The sequence below is a fragment of the Mobula birostris genome, chromosome 13 (assembly GCF_030028105.1).
Source record: "Mobula birostris isolate sMobBir1 chromosome 13, sMobBir1.hap1, whole genome shotgun sequence".
NCBI lineage: Eukaryota > Metazoa > Chordata > Chondrichthyes > Myliobatiformes > Myliobatidae > Mobula > Mobula birostris.
Genome location: NC_092382.1, coordinates 7,007,367 through 7,030,405, shown reverse-complemented (window position 1 = coordinate 7,030,405; position 23,039 = coordinate 7,007,367). Strand labels below are relative to the sequence as shown.

Here is a 23,039-nt window from a genome sequence, read left to right as displayed (position 1 = left end):
TTCTGCACTCGCTTCATCCTGAATTCTAAGGACCTTTCCCTTTTGGACCAGCCTCCCATACAGAACTTTTTTCAAACGCCCTGTTAATATCAATGTAGGCAATGACACCCACATTACCTTCATCAAACTTCTTGATAACTTCCTCAAATATTTGAATAATTTGATTAGACATGACCTGTCAGGCTGACTATCTCTCATCAGGCCCGGTCTTTCGAAATTTTATAAATTCTGTTTATTAAAATACCTTCCAATGACATACCCAAGACTGATGTCAGGATCCAATGACAGACCCAAGACTGACGTCAGGATCCAATGACAGACCCAAGACTGATGTCAGGATCACGTGCCTATAATATCCCTTCTTACCTTTCGAGCCTCTCTGGCCTAAATGAGCAAAACCTGCTATCCTCCCATCCTCTGGCATATCACTCATAGCTCTGTACATTTTAAATGTCTCTGCCAGTGTTCGAGCAGTTTCTGCAGGCCTCCCACAGGGTCCGAGGTACACTTTGTCAGGCCCTGGGGATTTAACTTTTCTAATTCAGCAAGCACCTGTTCCGCAATCTGTATACAATCCATAACAAGATTAACGTTTCCCGATTTCTATATTCTCTGTATCTCTCTCCCAAATAAATACAGGCAAACAAAAGGTATTGAAGATCTACCCCATCCCTTTCGGTTCCTTGTCTAGATAGCACGCTGATCTTTTCTGACAGTTAATTGGGCAGTGAGAAATATTTGGCTCAATAAATTATTCTGCCACCAAATTGTCTGTATCCCTGGAAAAGCACCCATTACAGTTGTTGTTTACAAAGTTCACAAGAGTGATTCTGGAATAAAAAGTTTTATGTATGAGGAGCATTTGGTGTTTCTGGGCCTGTTCTCAATGGAGGGGTGGTGACTCTCGGAACAGGAACCCCAATGAACTCCAGAGGTCTAGATAGAGTGGATAGGGTCAAGATGTTTTCAACAGCAGGGGAGTCTAGTAACTGAGGTCACAATTTCAATCCATTCAATTGTACCTGGGGACCTTCCCTTCCATCATTCTGTCCAGTAGCCACATCTGAATTGAACCTGTATCAATGCCTGCGGTCGATCATTGATATAAGCTATTTGCAGACTCAAGAATATAATGGCATTTTAACCACTTAATTGAACAAACAATTAAACTTTATGGTTATCAACATGAAGCATTGTGTGACATCTTTTGTAAATATCCCATAGTTGCCATCTGGAGTGGATAGGCCGCATCCAACAACGTGGATTTGATTTTGGAACAGCTTCTGCACTACTGGAAGTTCTGTGGAGATGGAAATACCAACAGATTTACTGGATGCACCTCGAGACAGGGTTAAAACAGACATTGGAATCTTAGCTTCCCCATTACAAAATGGCTGAGGGTTCAGTATTCATCTTTGTCATAATGAAACTCAGAGCATGTGAGTTGATCCTTATTTCCTATTTTCAGTTAGTTCTGCTGAGCCACTTCCCCCATCACCAGGGTAACAGCCCACCAGAGCTGCAAGGAGTGTTGAACATTTTATCACTCTCTGGTCACCGCCCCTCAGTGACCTCAGAAACCGGGGTGGATGTCTGGATGCCTTGAGCATTCACTGTACGGAATATATGATGTTTCTATTGCAATAAAGAGATAACGAATTAATGTAGGGATTGCATTTATGCAAATCTCTTCAGGATGTCACAAACATCTTGCAGTCAGCAATATTTGTGCATAACAATGGCAAAAACCTGTACTGAGTTTCCAGTGATTTATTTTCAATTTTATATTAAAAGCATTTTCTTATTGTTTCACTGTGGGAGATGTGACGGTGAATTGCACTGATCCAGGTCCCGCTCCGCAATAAGTTAATAAATATATGTGCTCAACTGACCTGCTGGAGACAAGTTAAAATATATTCCCACCCACTGGTGACCCATGGTCCGGGTTCCCCACCCGGTTAAATCATTATCGGGTTCTAGCCCTGTTATGGGATGGAGCGGAGTGTTAATTTTAGAAGTGGGATTACACGAAACACTGCTGAATATTACTAACAGGAAAGAGTCCTGGGAGTGTTGGTGCTTGGGCTATAATCCTGGGATGGGACTTCTGGATTACGGAACTGGCACAGTGTTATCCAAAGAGATATTACATCTAAACATATCCTTACCTTCCTCACTCGCTACCGCCTTCTTCCTTCAACAGGGATCACTCCCTCCACAATTCCCTTGTTCATTCATCCCTCCTCTCTAATCTCCCTCCATCCACTTATCCCTGCAAGCGGCCTGAGTCCTACACCTACCCGGACACCTCCTCCCTCACCTCCACTCAGACACAAAACAGTCCTTCCAGGTGAGGCAACACTTCACCTGCGAATCTGCTGGGCTTATCTATTGTGTCCCGTGCTCCCGATGCGGACTCATTTACATTGGTGAGTGCCGCCATAAACTAGGATTCCATTTTGTTGAGCATCTCTGTATTATCTGGCACATGGGGGATTTCGCAGTGATCAAACAATTTAATTCTGATTCCTATTCCCACATCTCGATCGGTGGCCTCCTCTTGTGCCAAGATGAGACCACCCTCAGAGTGGAGGAGCAACACCTTATATTCCATCTGGGTACCCTCCAAAATGATTGAATGAATATTAAATTATCCTTGCAGTAAACAATTCCCATCCTCCCCCAAAAAAAACTCCTCTATTCCCCAATCTGAACTTTAACTTACCCTCACGAAACTATTATTTCTCCCTGGATCCTCCCCCCCCCCCCACCGCTTCCCTTTCTCCTATTGACAAGTCTCTGATTCTTTCATCTCCAGCCCTTGACCTGTCCTACAGTTGACTTCACCTGACACCTTCCAGCTCGCCTCTCTCCCCTCCCTTACCTTTTTATTCAGATATCTTCCCCCTCCTCCTCAGTAATGAGGAAGGCTCTTTGCCTGAAATGTCGACGGTTTACTCTTTTCCATAGATACTGCCTGATGTGTTGAGTTCCTCCAGTATTTTGTGTGTATTGTTTGGATTTCTAGCGTTTGCAGGCTTTCTCATATTTAAGTGTGGTAATTACCGCAACAATTGTTTAGGCTTTGTTGAGATTATATCTGGAATATGGTGTTAAAATTCTGCTCCCCATACTAACACACTTCGTTATGTAGACCAAAGAACAAACTGCCGGAGGAACTCAGTGGGTCGGGCAGCATCTGTGGAGGGAAATGGACCGTCAACATTTCGGGCCGAGACCCTCCCTCTGGACTGAGAGTGGACGGGAAATAGTCCGAGAAAAGAGGTGAGGGGTGGGGATGGGGCAAGAGCTGGGGAGTGAGAGGTGGATCCAGGTGAGGGGGAGGTGGGAAGGTGGAAATAATGACGGGTGGGAGGTGAGTAGTTGGGGCAACACGGGGTTGCCGAAGATGGATTTTAATTCCATGGAGGATTATCAAGCAGATTAGAGAGTATTTGTTTTAGAGATTCAGCAGACTGATCCCTGGAGGACGATGATGATCACTGATCGCCTTGACATGAAACAGGTCGGCAGATGTGTGCAGACTGAAGGGATCGAGGAAATGAAGATTGGGCAGGAACGTATGGCTGAGATGGAAGAGCAGCCGTCATCTTGTTGATGGTTGGAGGGGCTGACTAGCCAACTTCTGCTGTTTCTCACTTGATGTTTCAGTGTTCCTGTCCAGTGAGGCCCCAGAGGAATGTGAATAGAAATTAGTGTTTATGAACATAGAATTTGGTTGAGTGAAACTTGCACAATATCCATTCAGGTCTGAATTGTGTGTCAGATGGGGATGGAAATCGAACCCATAACTCTGAGACGGGTTGGGGTGTGGAGAGCGATGGGGACGGCGAAAGTACCATGGAAACATTAAAAGAAATGTAGCTGGTGTAAATATGAAATAATGTATAAAATGCAGCAGGTAGGTCAAGCATCGTTTAGAGCATGGGGGGCATCACTGGTACAGTCAAAGCTATTTTCCCTAACGCAGTCTGCAATGCCGTTGATGCCCAGTCAAATAGACCAAGGATTGTTCCCCAGGGTTGGGGAGCCCAAAGTCAAAGGGCACAGATACAAACGAGCGTAGAGATCAGAGAGACCTGAGAGGTAATATCAGTACACAGAGCGAATGAGTATCTGGAACAAGCTGTGTAGTGTTTGCATCGTTGGTTATCTACCTCGGGTTCAGTATTTTCACCGTGTCTGGAAGTTCCCGCTCCTGTCGCCTGTCTTTGAGCAGTTGGAAAATAAAGAAATATTCAAGTTGTTCGAGACCTGAAATCAGATCCGAAAATGTTTGAAACCATTCCGACACAGGGAGTTGGAGCTGAAGCATTAACTTTTATCCTCTTTATCTGTAGTGTTTCTTGTATTTGCAGCATTTTCAAACATTACGTTGAAATGATTTAAGTCTCCTGGGAAATAGACTTGTGTAGGACGTTCAATTTAAATTCGTTCCCTTTCAGCACAGAAAGAGGGCTTTCGGCCCATCTAGTCTGTGCCTTCCTCTGCCTGAACCCATCCACATGCACCCAGACCATATCCCTCGATACCTCCTTCATCCATATACACATGCAAACGTCTCCTAAATACTGCATTTGAAACCTGCATCCGCATTCGTGCCACCCTCTGAGTGAAATAGTTCCTACCCTCGATTCCCTTTAGATATTTCACTTTTTACTCTAAGCCTATGACCACACTGAACATGAAGGGCAAAAGCCTGCCAACATTCACCCTATTTACACCATCATAGGTTTGTTTACCTCCAGCAGGGGTTCCCAACCTGGGGTCCACAGATCCTCCCGTAAATGGTAGGGGTCCATGACAAAAAAAAATGTCTGGGGACCCCTGCTAGCATCTCCCCCCTCATTCTCCTGCGCTCCAAGGAATCAATAGATTATCCTGCAACCAGCTTGTCTGCTATTCATGGAAATGTGTACATAACAGTTTCACAAGAGTGATTCTGGAATGAAAGGTTTTATGTATGAGTGGCATTTGGTGTCTCTGGGCCTGTTCGCAATGGAGGGGTGGCGACTCCGGGAACAGAAACGTGAATGAAATCCCGAGGACTGGATAGTGCGAAAGGGGCAAGATGTTTTCAACAGTAGGGGAGTGTAGGATCTGAGTCACAACCTCAATCTATTCAGTTGTATCTGGGGACCTTCTCTTCCATCCTTCTGTGCAGTAGCAGGATCTGAATATGACCTGTATCAATGCCAGGGTTTGATCGAGGTTATAGGGTATTTGCAGACGCAAGAATATAATGGAATTTTTAACCACTTAATTGAACAAAGAAGAACACTTAATGGTTATCACCACAATGCATTGTGTGATGTCCTTATGTAAATATCCTATAGTGACATTTGGAACAGACCGGCCGCATCGAACAATGTGTTTTGATTTTGGACCAGTTTCTGCACTGCTGGAAGTTCTGTAGAAATGTAAATACCAACAGATTTAATGGATACACCTCGAGACAGGGTTAAAACAGCCATTGCAATTTTAGCCTGCCCATTACAAAATGACTGAGAGCTCAATATTCATCGTTGTCATAATAAAACTCAGAGCATGTGAGGTTGAGTTCTTTATTTCCTATTTTCAGTTAGTTCTGCTGAGCCACTTCCTCCATCACCAGGGTAACAGCCCACCAGAGCTGCAGAGTGTTGAACATTTTTTATCACTCTCTGGTCACTACCCCTCAGTGGCCTCAGGAGCCGGCGTGGAGGCCCGGATGCCTTGAGCATTCACTGTCTGGAATATATCATGTTTATATTGCAATGTAGAGATAACTAATGAATGTAAGGATTGCATTTAAGCAAATCTGTTTCGGATGTCACAAACAGGGGCCAACAGGGATCACTCGCTCCACAATTTCCTTGATCATTCATCCCTCCTCACTAATCTTCTTCCAGATACTTATCCCTACATACGGCCTGAGTACTACACCTACCCGTACACCTCCTCCCTCACATCCATTCAGAACCCGGAACAGTGCTTCCAAGTGAGGCAACACTTCACCTGCGAATCTGCTGGGATCATCTATTGTGTCCCGTGCTCCCGATGCGGACTCATTTACATTGGTGAGTGCCGCCATAAACTAGGATTCCGTTTTGTTGAGCATCTCTGTATTATCTGGCACATGGGGGACTTCGCAGTGGTCAAACAATTTAATTCTTATTCCCATTCCGAAGTCTCGATCGATGGCCTCCTCTTGTGCCAAGATTAGACCACCCTCAGAGTGGAGGAGCAACACCTTATATTCCATCTGGGTACCCTCCAACCCGATTGCATGAATATTGAATTATCCTTCCAGTAAACAATCCCCCCCCCCTCCACACACACACTTCTCTATTCCCCACTCTGAACTTTCATTTCTGCTCACCAGCCTATTACTTCCTCCTGGATCCCCTCTTTCCCTTTATCCTATTGACAACTCTCTGATTCTTTCTTCTCCAGCCCTTGACCTACCCATCACCTGAATTCAGCTATCACCTTCCAGGTCGCTTCTCTCTCCTCCCCAACCTTTCTATTCAGATATCTTCCCCCTCCTCCTCAGTAATGAAAAAGGCTCGTGGTCCAAAAAGGCTCGTGGTCTGCCTGTTGTGCTGAGTTCCTCCAGCATTTTGTGTGTGTTGTTTTCGATTTCCAGCATTAGCAAGCTTTCATCATGTTTAAGTATGGTAATTACCATAACAATTATTTGTGCTTTGTTGAGATTGTACCTGGAATTTGGTGTAAAATCCCGCTCCCCACACTAACATGGGTCATACAGACCAAAGAACAAACTGCCGGAGGAACTCAGTGGGTCGGGCAGCATCTGTGGAGGGAAATGGACCGTCAACATTTCGGGCCGAGACCCTCCCTCTGGACTGAGAGTGGACGGGAAATAGTCAGAGAAAAGAGGTGAGGGGTGGGGATGGGGCAAGAGCTGGGGAGTGAGAGGTGGATCCAGGTGAGGGGGGAGGTGGGAAGGTGAAAATAGTGACAGGGGTGGGAGGTGAGTGGTTGGGGCAACACGGGGCTGCAGAAGATGGAAATTATTTCCATACAGGATTATCTAAGAAGTTAGAGAGTGTTTGTTTTAGAGATTCACCGGGCTGATTGCTGGAGGACGCTGAAGTCCCACTGATCGTCTTCACATAAAACACAGATCGGTAGATGTGTGAAGACCGAAGGGGTCGAGAAAATGAGGCTGAGATTGGAGAGCAGCCGTCATCTTGTTGATGGTTAGAGGGGCTGAATGGCCACCTCCTGCTGTTTCTTACTTGATGTTTCAGTGTTCCTGTCCAGTGAGGCTCCGGAGAATGTGAATAAGAATTAGTGTTTATAAACATCAAAGTGATTTCAATGAAATCTGAACAATTCTTGTTCGGGTGGGAATTGTGATTCATACCTGGATGGGAATCCAACCCGTAACTCTGAGAACCGATAGATGGAGAGATGGGGACGGGAAGATACAGAGGGAAAAATTTCAAAGTTAGCTGGTGTAAATATGAAATAATGTGTAAAATGCTGCACAAAAGCTCAAGATGCTGGGGATCTGCACCAAAAACGGGACATGGTTGAAGCCATTCTGACGAACGGTTGTGAACCCAAATCGTTAACTTTGTTCCTCGGGAACTGGGCCTGTGCTTAGTCACTTGTTTTAAAATACTTAGAGGAAGAAACCACATTTCTCCCCTGCAAATTATCCTGGTACAACATTCCCAGTTATTCCCGGAAATATGTTCAGTACAACTGTTGCTCACATGATTCACAACAGTAATCCCTGTAATGAGAGGCTGTATGTACGACAAACATTTGATGACCCTGGACCTGTACTCTATGGAGTTCAGAAGTACAGAGGTGGACGGGGTCTTATTTAAACCGACGGAATGCTGAACAGCCTGGATCCAGTGGACATGGAGGGATGTTTCCAACAGATGGGGAGTCTGTGGTCTGAGAGGACAGCCTCCGAATAAAGAAGTTTCCCTTTAAAACTGAGATGAGAGAAACTTCTTCAGCCAAAGAGTGGTCAATGTGTGGACTTTGGTGCAACAGATAGTGATTGAGGCTGCCACTGGGTATATTTACGGCAGAGGTTAATATATTAATGATCATTTTTGTTAGCCAGAACTACTAGAGAATTAATTGAATACAGCACGAGGCATGGTGAAAAACAGCCTTTACAATTTTAGTTTCACCGTTACAAAATGGCTGCACTGTTAACCTTTGGCATAATGAAACTCGCCGCATACAATGTTCAGCTTGTTATTTCCCTTTTCGGTTTCTTTTGGCGAGCCACTTTCTCCGCTTCCAGGGTAACAGCCCACCAGAGCTGCAAGAAGTGTTGCATATTTGTTTTTATTTCTCTTTGGTCACCGCCTCTCAGCGTAGAGACAGTGGCCTCGGCAGCAAATGTAACAGAATGACAGTGGGAGGAAAGGTTGCTGTGAGTATTGACTGTATGGAATGTATACACCAGGGTCCCACTGAGCTCAGAACTAACAAACCGGTGGGGATGGGGGGACATTTACACAGTTTGGGGTGTTGCTGATATTTTGCAATCAGTTACTATCTGTGCATTAAAATGAAGAGGAAAAAAACTACAGTTACAGGAAATTTAAAGTAAAAAAAGTGAATGCTGGAAATATACAGCAGATCGCAGCACCTTGGACAGTCTAATTCTGTAACTGGGTCTTACACATTTCTCCTTTCACAGAAGTACCCTAATGTACTGAGTTTAAAGCAGTTTCTATTTTATAATTTTACATATTGTTCCTGCTACACTGCAGGGAAACATGACAGCCAACTGTGCTGGGCAAGATCCCGCCCAGCAATGATATTGTGATCAAATGTGCTCTGTTGAGTTGATGGAGACAAGCTGAAATTCCAAACAGCAGAAGAAGACAGCAAAAAGGAAAATATCGACCAGTTAGCCTGACCTCAGTGGTTGGGAAAATGTTGGAGTCAATTGTTGAGGATGATGTGATGGAGTACTTGGTGACACAGAACAAGATAGTATATAGTCAACATGGTTTCCTTCAGGGAAAATCCTGCCAGTCAAACCTGTTGGAATTCTTTGAGGAGAGTACAAGTAGGATAGACAAAGGGGATGCAGTGGATGTTGTATATCTGGACTTTCAGAAGGCCTTTGACATGGTGCCACACATGAGCCTGCTCACCAAGATAGGTGCCCGTGGTATTACAGGAATGGTACTAACATGGTTAGTGCATTGACTGATTGGTAAGAGGCAGCGAATGAGAATAAAAGGATCATTTTCTTGTTGGCCGCCAGCGACTAATGGTGTTCTGCAGGGGTTGGTGTTGGGACCACTTCTATGTATGCTGTATTTAAATGATTTAGATAATGGTATAGATCAGAGTCAGAATCAGGTTTATTATCACCGACATGTGATGTCAAATTTGTTAACTTAGCAGCAGCAGTTCAATGCAAAATATAATCTAGCAGGGGGAGAAATAATAAACAAAATAATAATAACTAAACGAGTATTACAATTACGGCATACTTATATTGAATAGATTTTTTTAAACAGTGCAAAAACAGAAATACTGTAAAAAGTGAGGTAATGTCCAAAGATTCAATGTCCATTTAGGAATCGGATGGCAGAGGGGACGAGCTGTTCCTGAATCGCTGAGTGTGTGCCTTCAGGCTTCTGTACCTCCTATCTGATGGTAACAGTGAGAAAAGGACATGCCCTGTGTGCTGGAGGTCCTTAAAAATGGACACTGCCTTTCTGAGACACCACTTCCTGCAGATGTCCTGCGTACTTTGTAGGCTAGTATCCAATATGAATCTGACTAGATTTACAACCTTCTTTTGGTCCTGTTCAGTAGCCCTTCCATACCAGACAGTGATACAGCCTGTCAGAATGCTCTCCACGGTACAACTGTAGAAGTTTTTGAGTGTATTTGTTGACATACCAAACCTCTTCAAATGCCTAATAAAGTATAGCCGTTGTCTTGCCTTCTTTATAACTGCATCGATATGTTGGGACCAGGTTAATCCTCAGAGATCTTAACACCCAGGAATTTGAAACTGCTCACTCTCCCCACTTCTGATCCCTTTATGAGGATTGGTATGTGTTTCTTCGTCTTACCCTTCCTGAAGTCCACAATCAGCTCTTTTGTCTTACTGACGTTGAGTGCCAGGTTGTTGCTGCGGCACCACTCCACTAGTTGGCATATCTCACTCCTGTACGCCCTCTCATCACCACCGGAGATTTTACCAACAATACCTGTGTCATCAGCAAATTTGTAGATGGTACTTGAGCTCTGCCCAGCCACACAGTCATGTGTATATAGAGAGTAGAGCAGTGGGCTAAGCACACACCCCTGAGGTGCGCTAGAATTGATCATAAGCGAGGAGTATATGTTATCACCAATCGGCACAGAATGTGGTCTTCTGGTTAGGAAGTCGAGGATCCAATTGTAGAGGGAGGTAAAGAGGCCCAGGTTCTGCAACTTCTCAATTAGGATTGTGGGAATGATGGTATTAAGTGCTGAGCTATAGTCGATGAACAGCATCCTGACGTAGGTGTTTGTGTTGTCCAGGTGGTCTAAAGCCGTGTGGAGAGCCATTGAGATTGCATCTGCCATTGACTTATTGTGGCGATAGGCAAATTGCAGTGGGTTCAGGTCCTGGCTGAGGCAGGAGTTCAATCTAGTCATGACCAACCTCTCAAAGCATTTCATCACTGTCGATGTGAGAACTACCGGGCGATAGTCATTAGGGCAGCCCACATTATTCTTCTTAGGCACTGGTATAATTGTTGCCCTTTTGAAGCAAGTGGGAACTTCGGCTCGTAGCAGTGAGAGGTTGAAAATGTCCTTGAATATTCCCGCTAGTTGGTTGGCACAGGTTTTCAGAGCCTCACCAGGTACGCCATCGGCACCTTCTGCCTTGCGAGGGTTCACTCTCTTTAAGGACAGCCTAACATCGGCCTCTGAGACAGATATCACAGGGTCATCAGGTGCAGCAGGGATTTTCACGGCTGTAGTTGTGTTCTGCCTTTCAAAGCGTGCATAGAAGGCATTGAGTTCATCTGGTAGCGAAGCATCGCCGCCATTCACGCTATTGTGTTTCGCTTTTAGGACGTACAGACCCTGCCGGAGTTGCTGTGCATCCGAAGTCGCTTCCTACGTCTTTCGAAATTGTTTTTTCGTTCTTGAAATAGCCCTCCCCAAACCATACCTGGTCCCTGCACAGGCCTGGGTTGCCAGACTTGAATGCCACAGATCTAGCTTCAGCAGACGACGTACCTCCTGGTTCATCCGTGGCTTTTGGTTTGGGAATGTACAGTCAGTCTTTGTGGGCCACACTCATCCACACAGGTTTTAATGAAGTCAGTAACAACTACAGCATACTCAAAGATGAATCCCTGAATACAGTCCAGTCCGCCGATTCAAAGCAGTCCTGTAGGGGCTCCTGTGGTTCCCTTGTCCAAACCTTCTTGGTCCTCACTGCTGGTGCCGCAGTCTTCAGTCTCTGCCTATACTCAGGGTGTAGAAGTACAGCCAGGTGATCAGACTTCCCGAAGTGAGGGCGTGGAGTAGCACAGTAGGCCTATTGATGGTGGTGTAACAATGGTCCAGTGTGTTGTTTCCTCTGGTATTGCATATCATCTGTTGATGGTAGTTGCTTGGTGATGTTTTTCAGACTGACCTGTTTAAAATCACCCAAAACGATATTTTGTTAAGCAGATTTGTCCCTCGCCATTTATGGAATTCCCAGCAGTTCAATATTGTAGATAAAATTGTGAAGTGTTACGGATTTGCAAGAAAACATGCTTCTTTTAATGCTACATCTCACAATAATATTTAAAATATATGTTTAAAATCCGGCAGTATTTTTAGCGATCGGTCAATAACGTTGGTGTCTATTTCCCAGTTAGAAACCCAACACTTCTGGGATCAGCAAGAGTGAGATGCAGAGATATTTCGTGTTGCAACTCGGGGCTTCATTATGGCCAATTCTCTGTTTCCACAGCAAGCGTTACTAACAAGGCCATGAACCGAGCACTGTCAAAATGACTGTGGGGTAATCTAGACAGAACGTGTTAAGAACACTAGCTGTGAAGCACATTGCAATCGATGCACGTTAATTGCGGTTAGCCAATATTTTGGAACATGGCCTATAGCACGGTCTCATCAAGAATGATGAGTTCGGAGAAGGACATAAAGATGCGGAAGGTGCTGGCGTGGAGGGCTATGATTGAGATGAAGGAAATCTGGATGTCGAACCTGACCAGAGGGCTTAAAAAGAGGATTTTCATAGCAGTCATAGAGTCCATTCTCACGAACGGATGCGAGACATGGACACTCACCAAGACTATACTAAAGTCTGTAGATGGTTGCTATACACAAATGCTCTGAATGGCTCTTGACGTGAGTTGGCAACAGCACATGACGAACGTCGAGCTCTATGACGACCTACCGATGCTCACCACTAAAATCCAGGCGAGAAGACTGCAACTAGCGGGGCACTGTCTACGCCACCCCGAGCTACCTGCCAGCCTATCATCATATGGGAGCCCAAGCACGGGAGGATGAGCCCTGGGCGCCCTCCCAAGACTATGGTCAACATGCTGCTAGAAGACAGCGGCGCGGCTAATGTGGATGAACTGAACACACTGATGAGGGACAGGGAGAAGTGGAGAGTCCGTTATCGTGCCCGACGCCGGCCCCCTCGGCCTGAGTCGACGTAGTGGTAGTAGTAGTAGTAGTAGTAGTAGTAGTAGTAGTATTAGTACTAGTCGTACTATAGCATGGCTGAATAGAATGAACAGAACTCCTTCACCAGGACATTCTCTAATAACGAAAAGAAAATGAATAGCACACAAAATCAATTTGCCTCACCAGGGGGAATATATTGAGGGGCGATGCAGCTTATGAGCCTGAGAAGCCATTACTTACAAAATCCAAATATTCTGGTAGCTTTTTATTTCCAGAAAAATAACATTAACAAATTGATAGATCGTTAACGCTGTTGCTAAGTTAAAGAGTGAATTATATCTATAGGCTTCAATGGGTACATTTAATGTCAGAGAAATGTATGTTTCTTCGCAAATATCCACGAGAACAGAGGAGTGCCCCAAAGTATGAATGACAGTCAAATGTTAGAAACTCAAAGACAACCCGCAGCTCCTCTCACTCACGCATAAACAGCAGCAAAACAACGACCGCCCCTCCCCACCAGCAAAAAAGCATCCGCACACTCCACCGAGCACTCAAGCGTTTGGCAAAGCATCAGTAAAGATACAGACAAAGCCTACTCGTTCACCCGGTAATTCGACATACCACAGGCTCTCTCTGTCCCTAATAAGGGATAAAAAGAGATGTCCCTGTTTCGCAGCGAGAGGAGAGACATAACAAACAACTCGCTGATTTCCGATGTTAAAAAAGTCAGTTGTGTTGCTTTTTCCGAGCTCTGTGCCCAAAGAACTCGAGTCCCTGGCACACAGTCATCTTGTTGCTTCTGATCCTCCATCTCCCACGACACACCAGTCATCAGAGGGAATGCAAATCATCCTTTCACTGTCAGGTTGAACGTTGTAAACATTATCTCCAGCACAAACTTATCCAGCCTGGAAATGTCAAAATTATCCCCAGCCTTGTCTTCAGAAAGTAGGAAATACTGCACAATATTTATTAATTTGAAGAACCCAGTCAATAACCGAGGTTTGAATTTGACTTCCACAGGTTCTGAACCACGATTAGCACCACTACAATTTGAATGTGCAAATTCCTAGTTTGGTAAATTAATGGACCGCGTGCAAAAGGAAAGGCGAACTCAAATACTCAAAGTTCACAGTCCCATCTGCAGCCTTTCATTGATTCCTGGAGGCAGATTTCATTACAGTAATCGCTGTCCCCCTCCCTCTTCAGTGGATCATCAGATAATAAACAAGTCATGCATTAAAATTTAACCAAATGCATTAAGTGTAATCATGATGCATGGTATCGCACTAGTCCACAGGATGAGCTGTTTTTTTTTAATATATATGAAGGTCAGATGTAAAGGTTGGTGAAGGTATAATCACTGTTAGTAGGCACAGATTTAATAAAGGCGAGGAAATGGTGCAAATCGTTTCATCAAAGCAAATTGCACAAAAATTAATCCACTGAGACTTTAGAAACCTTCTAACATCGCTCCTGTATTTAACTTCATGGAAACTTGCCAGTGACATCCATGTTAAAATGAAAGGAGAATCAGGTGTGATTAAGAAATCTGCGCAATTCCGCAACAAGAGGAATGGAAGTCGCATGGTCAGCAGGAGTGTTCTGGGTTTCGCTGTTGTTACAGACGTCCGTTGATCATCACAGCGCCACCAGTGGTGGGAGGGTCAAAGCAGTGGGTACTGTCTGCTCAGACTCTCCAACCTGCATTGAAATTCCACCGATCCACAATTCGGTATGACACCACTCCGGGTCCATGCCACAGGACTGGTTCCTGAAACTTGTTCTTGCTTTGAACAGCGTGAGCAGATCAGCCGGTAATGCGGCCAACGTGGGTACTCCAGGGATTGTGTGATTGGGGGTGTGAATGTGTGCAGAAGGATCAGGCCATATCATGACTGCATTGGATATGAACATGTTACTGTCAGTGTGTAGCTGAATGGACATGGCAAAGTTCTCCTTTATGCCTTAATTGATGTCTGACCCGTCTGTTAATTTTGCTTGTTACAGAGAACCAGAAGCTGCCCACACTTATCCTCAAAATGGCTGAAGTAGCAAGTAAGGGAGGGGTTCCAGAAGCTACAACATCAGGAAAACAGATGGGTATGTAGGAATCATTTTGTTGACACCAAATTGGGCAATCTCATATTCAGCATCTGCTCTGTACCTGACATGTATATCTCAACTTCCCACACCGGTTCAAATCAATCATCAGAATTTCTTCAGATATAACCACTGCATCCAAATTTGTCTCATAAACAAATGTGGAGATGTCACAGTTATCTCCATAGTCAAAATCGCCATCTGAACAGCGCGGGTCCTGGCACTAATTCCAGTGACCCACAGGTCACTCCCTGCCATTTGGAAAGCAACCCATTTATCCCTACTTTATGTCATGTTGACCAACTAATTCCGTATCCATATAAATACTTTATCCCCAGCACCTGGTGGTTGAAGTTTCCCGATGAATCTCCAATGTGGGATGTTACTGAAAATCCAAATGCTCCACATTCTCTGGTCTCGCCTTAACTATTCTGCTAGTTGCATCACCAAGAACATTCCAGTGGATTCAGTCAGCTTAATTTCTCCTTTACAATTCATTGGTGGATTTGTTCGATCCTTTCAACTTTCTCCTGTCATAGTGTTTACTATGGCTGAACATTATTCACACCACTGAGGTCAAACTAACCAGAATACTGTTCCTAAATTTTACTCTAACTTTTTCTTATGCAATTTTAAGTATATCAAACCATTCAAACTGTCTCGGTTTACCTGTGCCTGTAAGGTTTTCGGGACACCATTTAGAGCAGCATTTACCCGCTGAAGGCAATTTTTTGAAGTAGGTAAATGCAGGTGGAATTACTGAGAACTGAGTGTCTCCAAAGCTGATCCATGTTGCAACTGCACACAATACTCGAACTACGACTCGCGAACGACCCCTACAACTCCAAAATGACATACCAATTTACCTATTCAACTGAGACGAGACAACCTGCAGAATCGGGAATTCTAAGCAACGCACACAAAATGCTTGAGGGGCTCGGCGGGCCAGACATCAGCTACGGGAAAGAGTAAAGTGTCGACGTTTTGGAAAGGGTCTTGGCCCGTAACATCGACTGTAGACAGATTTCCACAGTTGCTGCCTGAACTGTCGAATACTTACAGCAGTTTCTGTACGACTCTACTCACAGTTTGACTTATAAAATCCAATGTACCAAATATTTCTTTACAACCCCAACTGCACGTGACACCACTTTCAATAAACTAAAATCCCTGGCGTCATATCCATGTTCGTCAGTGCACTACTCACTACCCTGACTTTCACTGTGTAATTCCTTCTCTGATCTGTCCTTCCAAAGTGTAACACGTTTTTGTGTCTGTTTCAGATTGTGTTCGGCGACGTGCTGCACAAAAACCGCGTCTTTAGGATCCAGAGAGAAATTTGCTGTCCAATAGGTGTTCGATAATGTCTTTAATTTCCCCCATTTTCCTTCACAGGTCCGAGCTCAGTGATCACCGAGCTCCTGGCAAGCTGTGACGATTTCCAGCTGCTGCTGTTGATGGATTTCTACCAGGACAGGCTGGAGCAGGCGATGCTCCCGGATCCCAGTACAGATCCCTGGTGGCCGCTCAATGCTCACAGCGAGTGGAGCAGTTCACAGTTCTCTGACGCTGGAATAAACGAGTTTAATTGGAAATACGGCAGGAACTTTAGTTTCGGGAAGACTGTACCGTGTGACGGCAGGATGTCAGCGAGGACTGGGACATCATCAGTGGTGAACGGAGTGAGCCTGGCGTTAACGGCCGAGAATCAGTTCAGTGGAGAGGAACATCGGGTGAGTGGGAGGGAGAACGTGTTTGAATTTTCGCACATCACAGCACTGATGGGTGTCGGAACTCTGATTAATAGGGATATCAAAGCATAAGAACAAATCACAAATAAATATATATAATTGTTAAAAATGTTACTCTCAAGCAATGATTGAAAAGGTTGTAAATACCTCTGGCGGCGGCTCAATGATCAGAGCGAGGGGAGTATCTCACAATTCTGAGGTTGCAATAAACGAGTTTAAATGGAAGTACGGCAGAAACTTTTATCTCGGGAGGACTGTACAATGTGACGGCAGGATGTCCGTGAGAACTGGGGCGTCATCAGTGGGTGCCACAGGAGCTGGAGTGTGTTCTGTTCTGGGTGATGATAATTGTGTTACAATCTGTAACTGCAAGGCTTATTGAGAAAGTAAGGAGGCATGGGATCCAAGGGGACATTGCTTTGTGGATCCAGAACTGGCTTGCCCACAGAAGGCAAAGAGTTGATGTAGAAGGGTCATATTCTGCATGGAGCTTGGTCACCAGTGGAGTGCCTCAGGGACCAGTTCTGGGACCCTTACTCTTCGTGATTTTCATAAATCACCTGGACGAGGAAGTGGAGGGATGCGTTCATAAGTTTGCTGATGACACAAAGGTTGAAGGTGTTGTAGGTAGTGTGGAGGGCTATCAGAGGTTACAGCGGGGCATTGCTCGGATGCAGAACTGAGTTAGAAGTGGCGGATGGAGTTCAACCCAGATAAGTGTGAAGTGGTTCATTTTGGTAGGTCAAATATGATGGCAGAATATAATATTAAAACATAGAACATAGAATAGTACAGCATATTACAGGCCCTTCGGCCCACAATGTTGTGCCGACCCTCAAACCCTGCCTCCCATATAAGCCCCCACCTTAAATTCCTCCATATACCTGTCTAGTAATTCTTAAACTTCACTAGTGTATCTGCCTCCACTACTGACTCAGGCAGTACATTCCACACACCAAACACTCTCTGTAAAAAAACTTCCTCTAATATCCCCCTTGAACTCCCCACCCCTTACCTTAAAGCCATGTCCTCTTATATTGAGCAGTGGTGCCTTGGGGAAGAGGCACTGGCTATCCACTCTATCTGTTCCTCTTATTATCTTGTACACCTCTATCATGTCTCCTCTCATCCTCCTTCTCTCCAAAGAGTAAAGCCCTGGCTCCCTTAATCTCTGATCATAATGCATACTCTCTAAACCAGGCAGCATCCTGGTAAGTCTCCTCTGTACCCTTTCCAATGCTTCCACATCCTTCCTATAGTGAGGTGACCAGAACTGGACACAGTACTCCAAGTGTGGCCTAACCAGAATTTTATAGAGCTGCATCATTACATCGCGACTCTTAAACGCTATCCCTTGACTTATGAAAGCTAACACCCCATAAGCTTTCTTAACTGCCCTATCTACCTGTGAGGCAACTTTCAGGGATCTGTAGCCCTGTATCCCCAATTAATTGTAAGACACTTGGCAGTGTGGAGGATCAGAGGGATTTTGAGGTCCGAGTCCACAGAACACTCAGAGCAGCTGCGCAGGTTGGCTCTGTGGTTAAGAAGGCATACGGCGTTTTGGCCTTCATCAATCGTGGAATTGAATTTAGGAGCTGAGAGGTAACGTTGCAACTATATAGGACCCCAGTCAGACCCCACTTGAAGTACTGTGCTCAGTTCTGGTCACCTCACTACAGGAAGGATGGGGAAGCCATAGAAAGGGTGCGGAGGAGATTTACAAGGATGTTGCCTGGATTGGGGAGCATGCCTTATGAGAATAGGTTGAGCGAACTCGGCCTTTTCTCCTTGGAGTGAAGGAGGATGAGAGGTGACCTGATAGAGGTGTATAAGATGATGAGAGGCATTGATCGTGTGGAGAGTCAGATGCTTTCTTCCCAGAGCTGAAATGGTTGCTACAAGAGGACACAGGTTTAAGTTGCTGGGAAGTAGGTACAGATAAGATGTCAGGGGTACATTTCTTTTACGAAGAGAGTGGTGAGTGCGTGGAATAGGCTGCCGGCAACGGTGGTGGAGGCGGATACGACAGGGTCTTTTAAGAGACAGTTGGATAGTTACATAGAGCTTAGAAAGACAGAGGGCTATAGGTAAGCCTAGTAATTTCGAAGGTAGGGACATGTTCGATACAACTTTGTGAGCCAAAGGGCCTGTGTTGTGCTGTAGGTTTTCTATGTTTCTATGCAAACAGTGTGAATCTGGGAATACTGCCATGTTGTAATGTGTAATCACTGAATAAACCTCCACTGGAAAAGGCAAAGGAAAGGCATCAGGTGTCAGCCGGTAATCCGCTGTAACTTTGGACACTGGCGGACTGAGGAGATGAATCACATCTTCTTTTCTGCAACTGTTCACTCTGTTATAAAAACCTTCTGACTTCTTTCTTCCTCTGTGATCGTTACTTGTCTGGTTTCTGTTTTACACCGTCAAATCCGATGAGGAATTATTTATGGATTTGGAGCCACGTCAAAGAAGCGGTCACAGACTAGCCAGGATCTCATTGAAACATAGAAACATAGAAAATAGATGCAGGAGTAGGCCATTCGGCCCTTCGAGCCTGCAACACCATTCAGTATGATCATGGCTGATCATCCAACTCAGAACCCTGTACCTGCCTTCTCTCCATACCCCCTGATCCCCTTAACCGCAAGGGCCATATCTAACTCCCTCTTAAATATAGCCAATGAACTGGCCTCAATTGTTTCCTGTGGCAGAGAATTCCATAGATTCACCTCTCTCTGTGTGAAGATGTTTTTCCTCATGTCGGTCCTAAAAGGCTTCCCCTTTATCCTCAAACTGTGACCCCTCGTTTTGGACTTCTCCAACACAGGGAACAATCTTCCTGCATCTAGCCTGTCCAATCCCTTTAGGATTTTATACATTTCAATAAGATCCCCCCGCCCCCACAATCTTCTAAATTCCAGCGAGTATAAGCCTAGTCGATCCAGTCTTTCATCATATGAAAGTCCTGCCTTCCCAGGAATCAATCGGGTGAACCTTCTTTGCACTCCCTCTATGGCAAGAATGTCTTTCCTCAGATTAGGGAACCAAAACTGCACACAATACTCCAGGTGTGGTCTCACCAAGGCCTTGTACAACTGCAGTAGTACCTCCCTGCTCCTGTACTCGAATCCTCTCGCTATAAATGCCAGCATTCCATTCTCCTTTTTCACCGCCTGCTGTACCTGCATGCCCACTTTCAATGAGTGGTGCACAATGACACCCAGGTCTCGTTGCACCTCCCCTTATCTAATCGGCCAGCATTCAGATGATAATCTGTTTTCCTGTTCTTGCCACCAAAGTGGATCACCTCACATTTATCCACATTAAATTGCACCTGCCATGCATTTGCCCACTCACCCAACCTATCCAAGTCACCCTCCATCCTCTTAGCATCCTCCTCACAGCTAACACTGCCACCCAGCTTCTTGTCATCCGCAAACTTGGAGATGCTGCATTTAATTCCCTCATCCAAGTCATTAATATATATTGTAAACAACTGGGGTCCCAGCCCTGAGCCTTGCGGTACCCCACTAGTCACTGCCTGCCATTCTGAAAAGGTCCCGTTTATTCCCACTCTTTGCTTCCTGTCTGCCAACCAATTCTCTATCCACATCAATACCATACCCCGAATACCGTGTGCTTTAAGTTTGCACAATAATCTCCTGTGTAGGACCTTGTTAAAAGCCTTTTGAAAATCCAAATATACCACATCCACTGGTTCTCCCCTGTCCACTCTACTAGTTACATCCTCAAAAAATTCGATGAGATTCGTCAGACATGATTTTCCTTTCACAAATCCATGCTGACTTTGTCCGATGATTTCACCGCTTTCCAAATGTACTGTTATCGCATCTTTGATAACTGACTCCAGCATTTTCCCCGCCGCTGATGTCAGGCTAACCTGTCTATAATTCCGCGGTTTCTCCCTCCTTCCTTTTTTAAAAAGTGGGGTTGCATTAGCCACCCTCCATCCTCAGGAACTAATCCAGAATCTAAAGAGTTTTGAAAAATTATCACTAACGCATCCACTATTTCTTGGGCTGCTTCTTTCTGCACTCTGGGATGCAGACCATCTGGCCCTGGGGATTTATCTGCCTTTAATACCTTCAATTTACCTAACACCACATCTCTACTAACATGTATTTCCCTCAGTTCCTCCATCTCTCTAGACCCTCGGACCTTACTATTTCCGGAAGATTATTTATGTCCTCCTTAGTGAAGACAGAACCAAAGTAATTATTCAATTGGTCTGCCATGTCCTTGTTCCCCATGACAAATTCACCTGTTTCGGACTGTAAGGGACCTACATTTGTCTTAATCAATCTTTTTCCTTTCACATATCTATTAAAGCTTTTACAGTCAGTTTTTATGTTCCCTGCCAGTTTTCTCTCATAATCTTTTTTCCCCCTGTCCTAATTAACCCTTTGTCCTCCTCTGCTGGACTCTGAATTTCTCCCAGTCCTCAGGTGTGCCGCTTTTTCTGGCTAATTTGTATGCTTCTTCTTTGGAATTGATACTATCCTTAATTTCCATTGTCAGCCACAGGTGCACTACCTTCCTTGATTTATTCTTTTGCCAAACTGGGATGAACAATTGTTGTAGTTCATCCATGCGACCTTTAAATGCTTACCATTGCATATCCACCGTCAACCCTTTAAGTATCATTTGCCAGTCTATCTTAGCTAATTCACGTCTCATACCTTCAAAGTTACTCTTACCCAAGGGGCCTCGCACAATAAGATTGCAATCTAACTCTTCCTCATTGCTCAACACCCAGTCTAGAATGGCCTGCTCTCTAGTTGGTTCCTCGACATGTTGGTTCAGAAAACCATCCCGCAGACGTTCCAAGAAATCCTCTTCCTCAGCACCCTTACCAATTTGGGTCACCCAATCTATATGTAGATTGAAGTATCCCATTATAACTGCTGTTCCTTTATTGCACATATTTCTAAATTCCTGTTTAATGCCATCTCCAAACTCACTACTACTGTTAGGTGGCCTGTACACAACTCCCACCAGCGTTTTCTGCCCCTTAGTGTTATGCAGCACTACCCATATCGATTCCACATCCTCCAGGTTAATGTCCTTCCTTTCTATGGTGTTAATCTCCTCTCTAACCAGCAACGCTACCCCACCTCCTTTTCTTTCACGTCTATCCCTCCTGAATATTGAATATCCCCAATGTTAATTTGGTGGAGCAGATTCACTGTGAATGTGCCTCCATGTGCTCTGCACTCAGAATGTACAGTCCATGTCCAGACAGGATCAGCACCCGTCCGGGTGACTGCTCAGTGTGATCCCGTTACAGAGCACATCATTTATTTCTCATTCTCTGTGTGAATCTGTCAGTCCCCAATAAGTTCACTGTTACTCTTCACAGAAAATCTCTGATCTTGCTGATAAGGGAGAGCGGGCAGACAGTTCTAAACTCCTCCTGAGCCTGGTGATGGAGAAAGGCTCCCGCGCCTGGAGGGTGATGTGGGAAACGGTTGTGAAAATGCGGAATTGTGTCCCAACGTTTGACGAAATACTGAAGGAAATACAGGAATATGGTGAGAAAATATCAGAGATTAATTTAAATTTTGGATCGCATCACAGCACACTTTACAATTTTACAAAAATGATTTCCTCAATTTGTTTAAATTTAATCAGGTTGTGATCCTTCCCATCGGCCAAGTCCCGCTCAACTTTCACTAAAGGGTCTCAATGAGCTGAACGGTAAGTGAACGTGCATTGAACATTGCAGAGTATAACACAGGAATAAGCCATTAGGCATATCATATTGTGCCAAACCAGCTAAGAAGTAAATCAAATGTACCCAAACTCTAATCTCTCCTTCCTACACCATGTCCATATGCACCTATCCTCCTTACATCCATTTGCCTGTCCAAACGTCTCTTAAAAGCTTCTAATAGTTTGCCTCTATCAGCTTATAAGGCAGTGCATTCCAGGCAGCCACAGCTCTCTGATTTAAAAAAAAGCTATTCCTCACATCCCCTTCATTCTACACCCTCTCACCTTCAATATATTCCCTCTGGTAATAAACACTTCAACTGTGGAAGACCGATTCTCTCTCTCCAATCTATCTAAGCCTCTCATAATGTTGTCAACCTGTGTTAGAGCTCCCCTTGGCCTCCGATGGTCCAGAGAAAACAACCAATTTTTTCTCCAGCCTCTCGTGATAGCACATACCCTCTAAACCAGGCAGCTGTCTGAAGCCTCAACACCTCTCCGGTAGTGGGGTGATCGGAACGGTACGCAATGGCCCACATGTGGCCGAAGGAGAGTTTCTAAAATTGAAACTTGACGCCTGTTTCCACCAACGGTTGTAAATTGACTTAGGTAATGTTAAGTATCTCAAACCGTTCAAACTGTCTCGGTTCATCACTGCGTGTCAGGTTTCTGAGGCACCATTTGCCCGTTGAGGGCAAGTTTCTGAAGTAGCTAATCGCAGGTGTAATTACTGAGAACTGAATGCTTCCAAAGCTGATCCAAGATGGAACT

General features: G+C 44.8%; 1 protein-coding gene across 1 annotated transcript in view; it reads left to right on the top strand.

Annotated features, from left to right (window-relative positions):
* The window catches only part of LOC140207438 (uncharacterized), a 125,200-nt gene that overhangs the window by 84,141 nt on the left and 18,020 nt on the right, over nucleotides 1-23,039 (top strand). Inside the window, exons 11-15 of the mRNA XM_072275961.1 lie at nucleotides 12,708-12,757; nucleotides 14,689-14,781; nucleotides 16,177-16,514; nucleotides 21,916-22,087; nucleotides 22,188-22,253. Of these exons, the coding sequence (XP_072132062.1) occupies nucleotides 12,708-12,757; nucleotides 14,689-14,781; nucleotides 16,177-16,514; nucleotides 21,916-22,087; nucleotides 22,188-22,253 (719 nt within the window). The remainder of the gene's footprint in view (nucleotides 1-12,707; nucleotides 12,758-14,688; nucleotides 14,782-16,176; nucleotides 16,515-21,915; nucleotides 22,088-22,187; nucleotides 22,254-23,039) is intronic.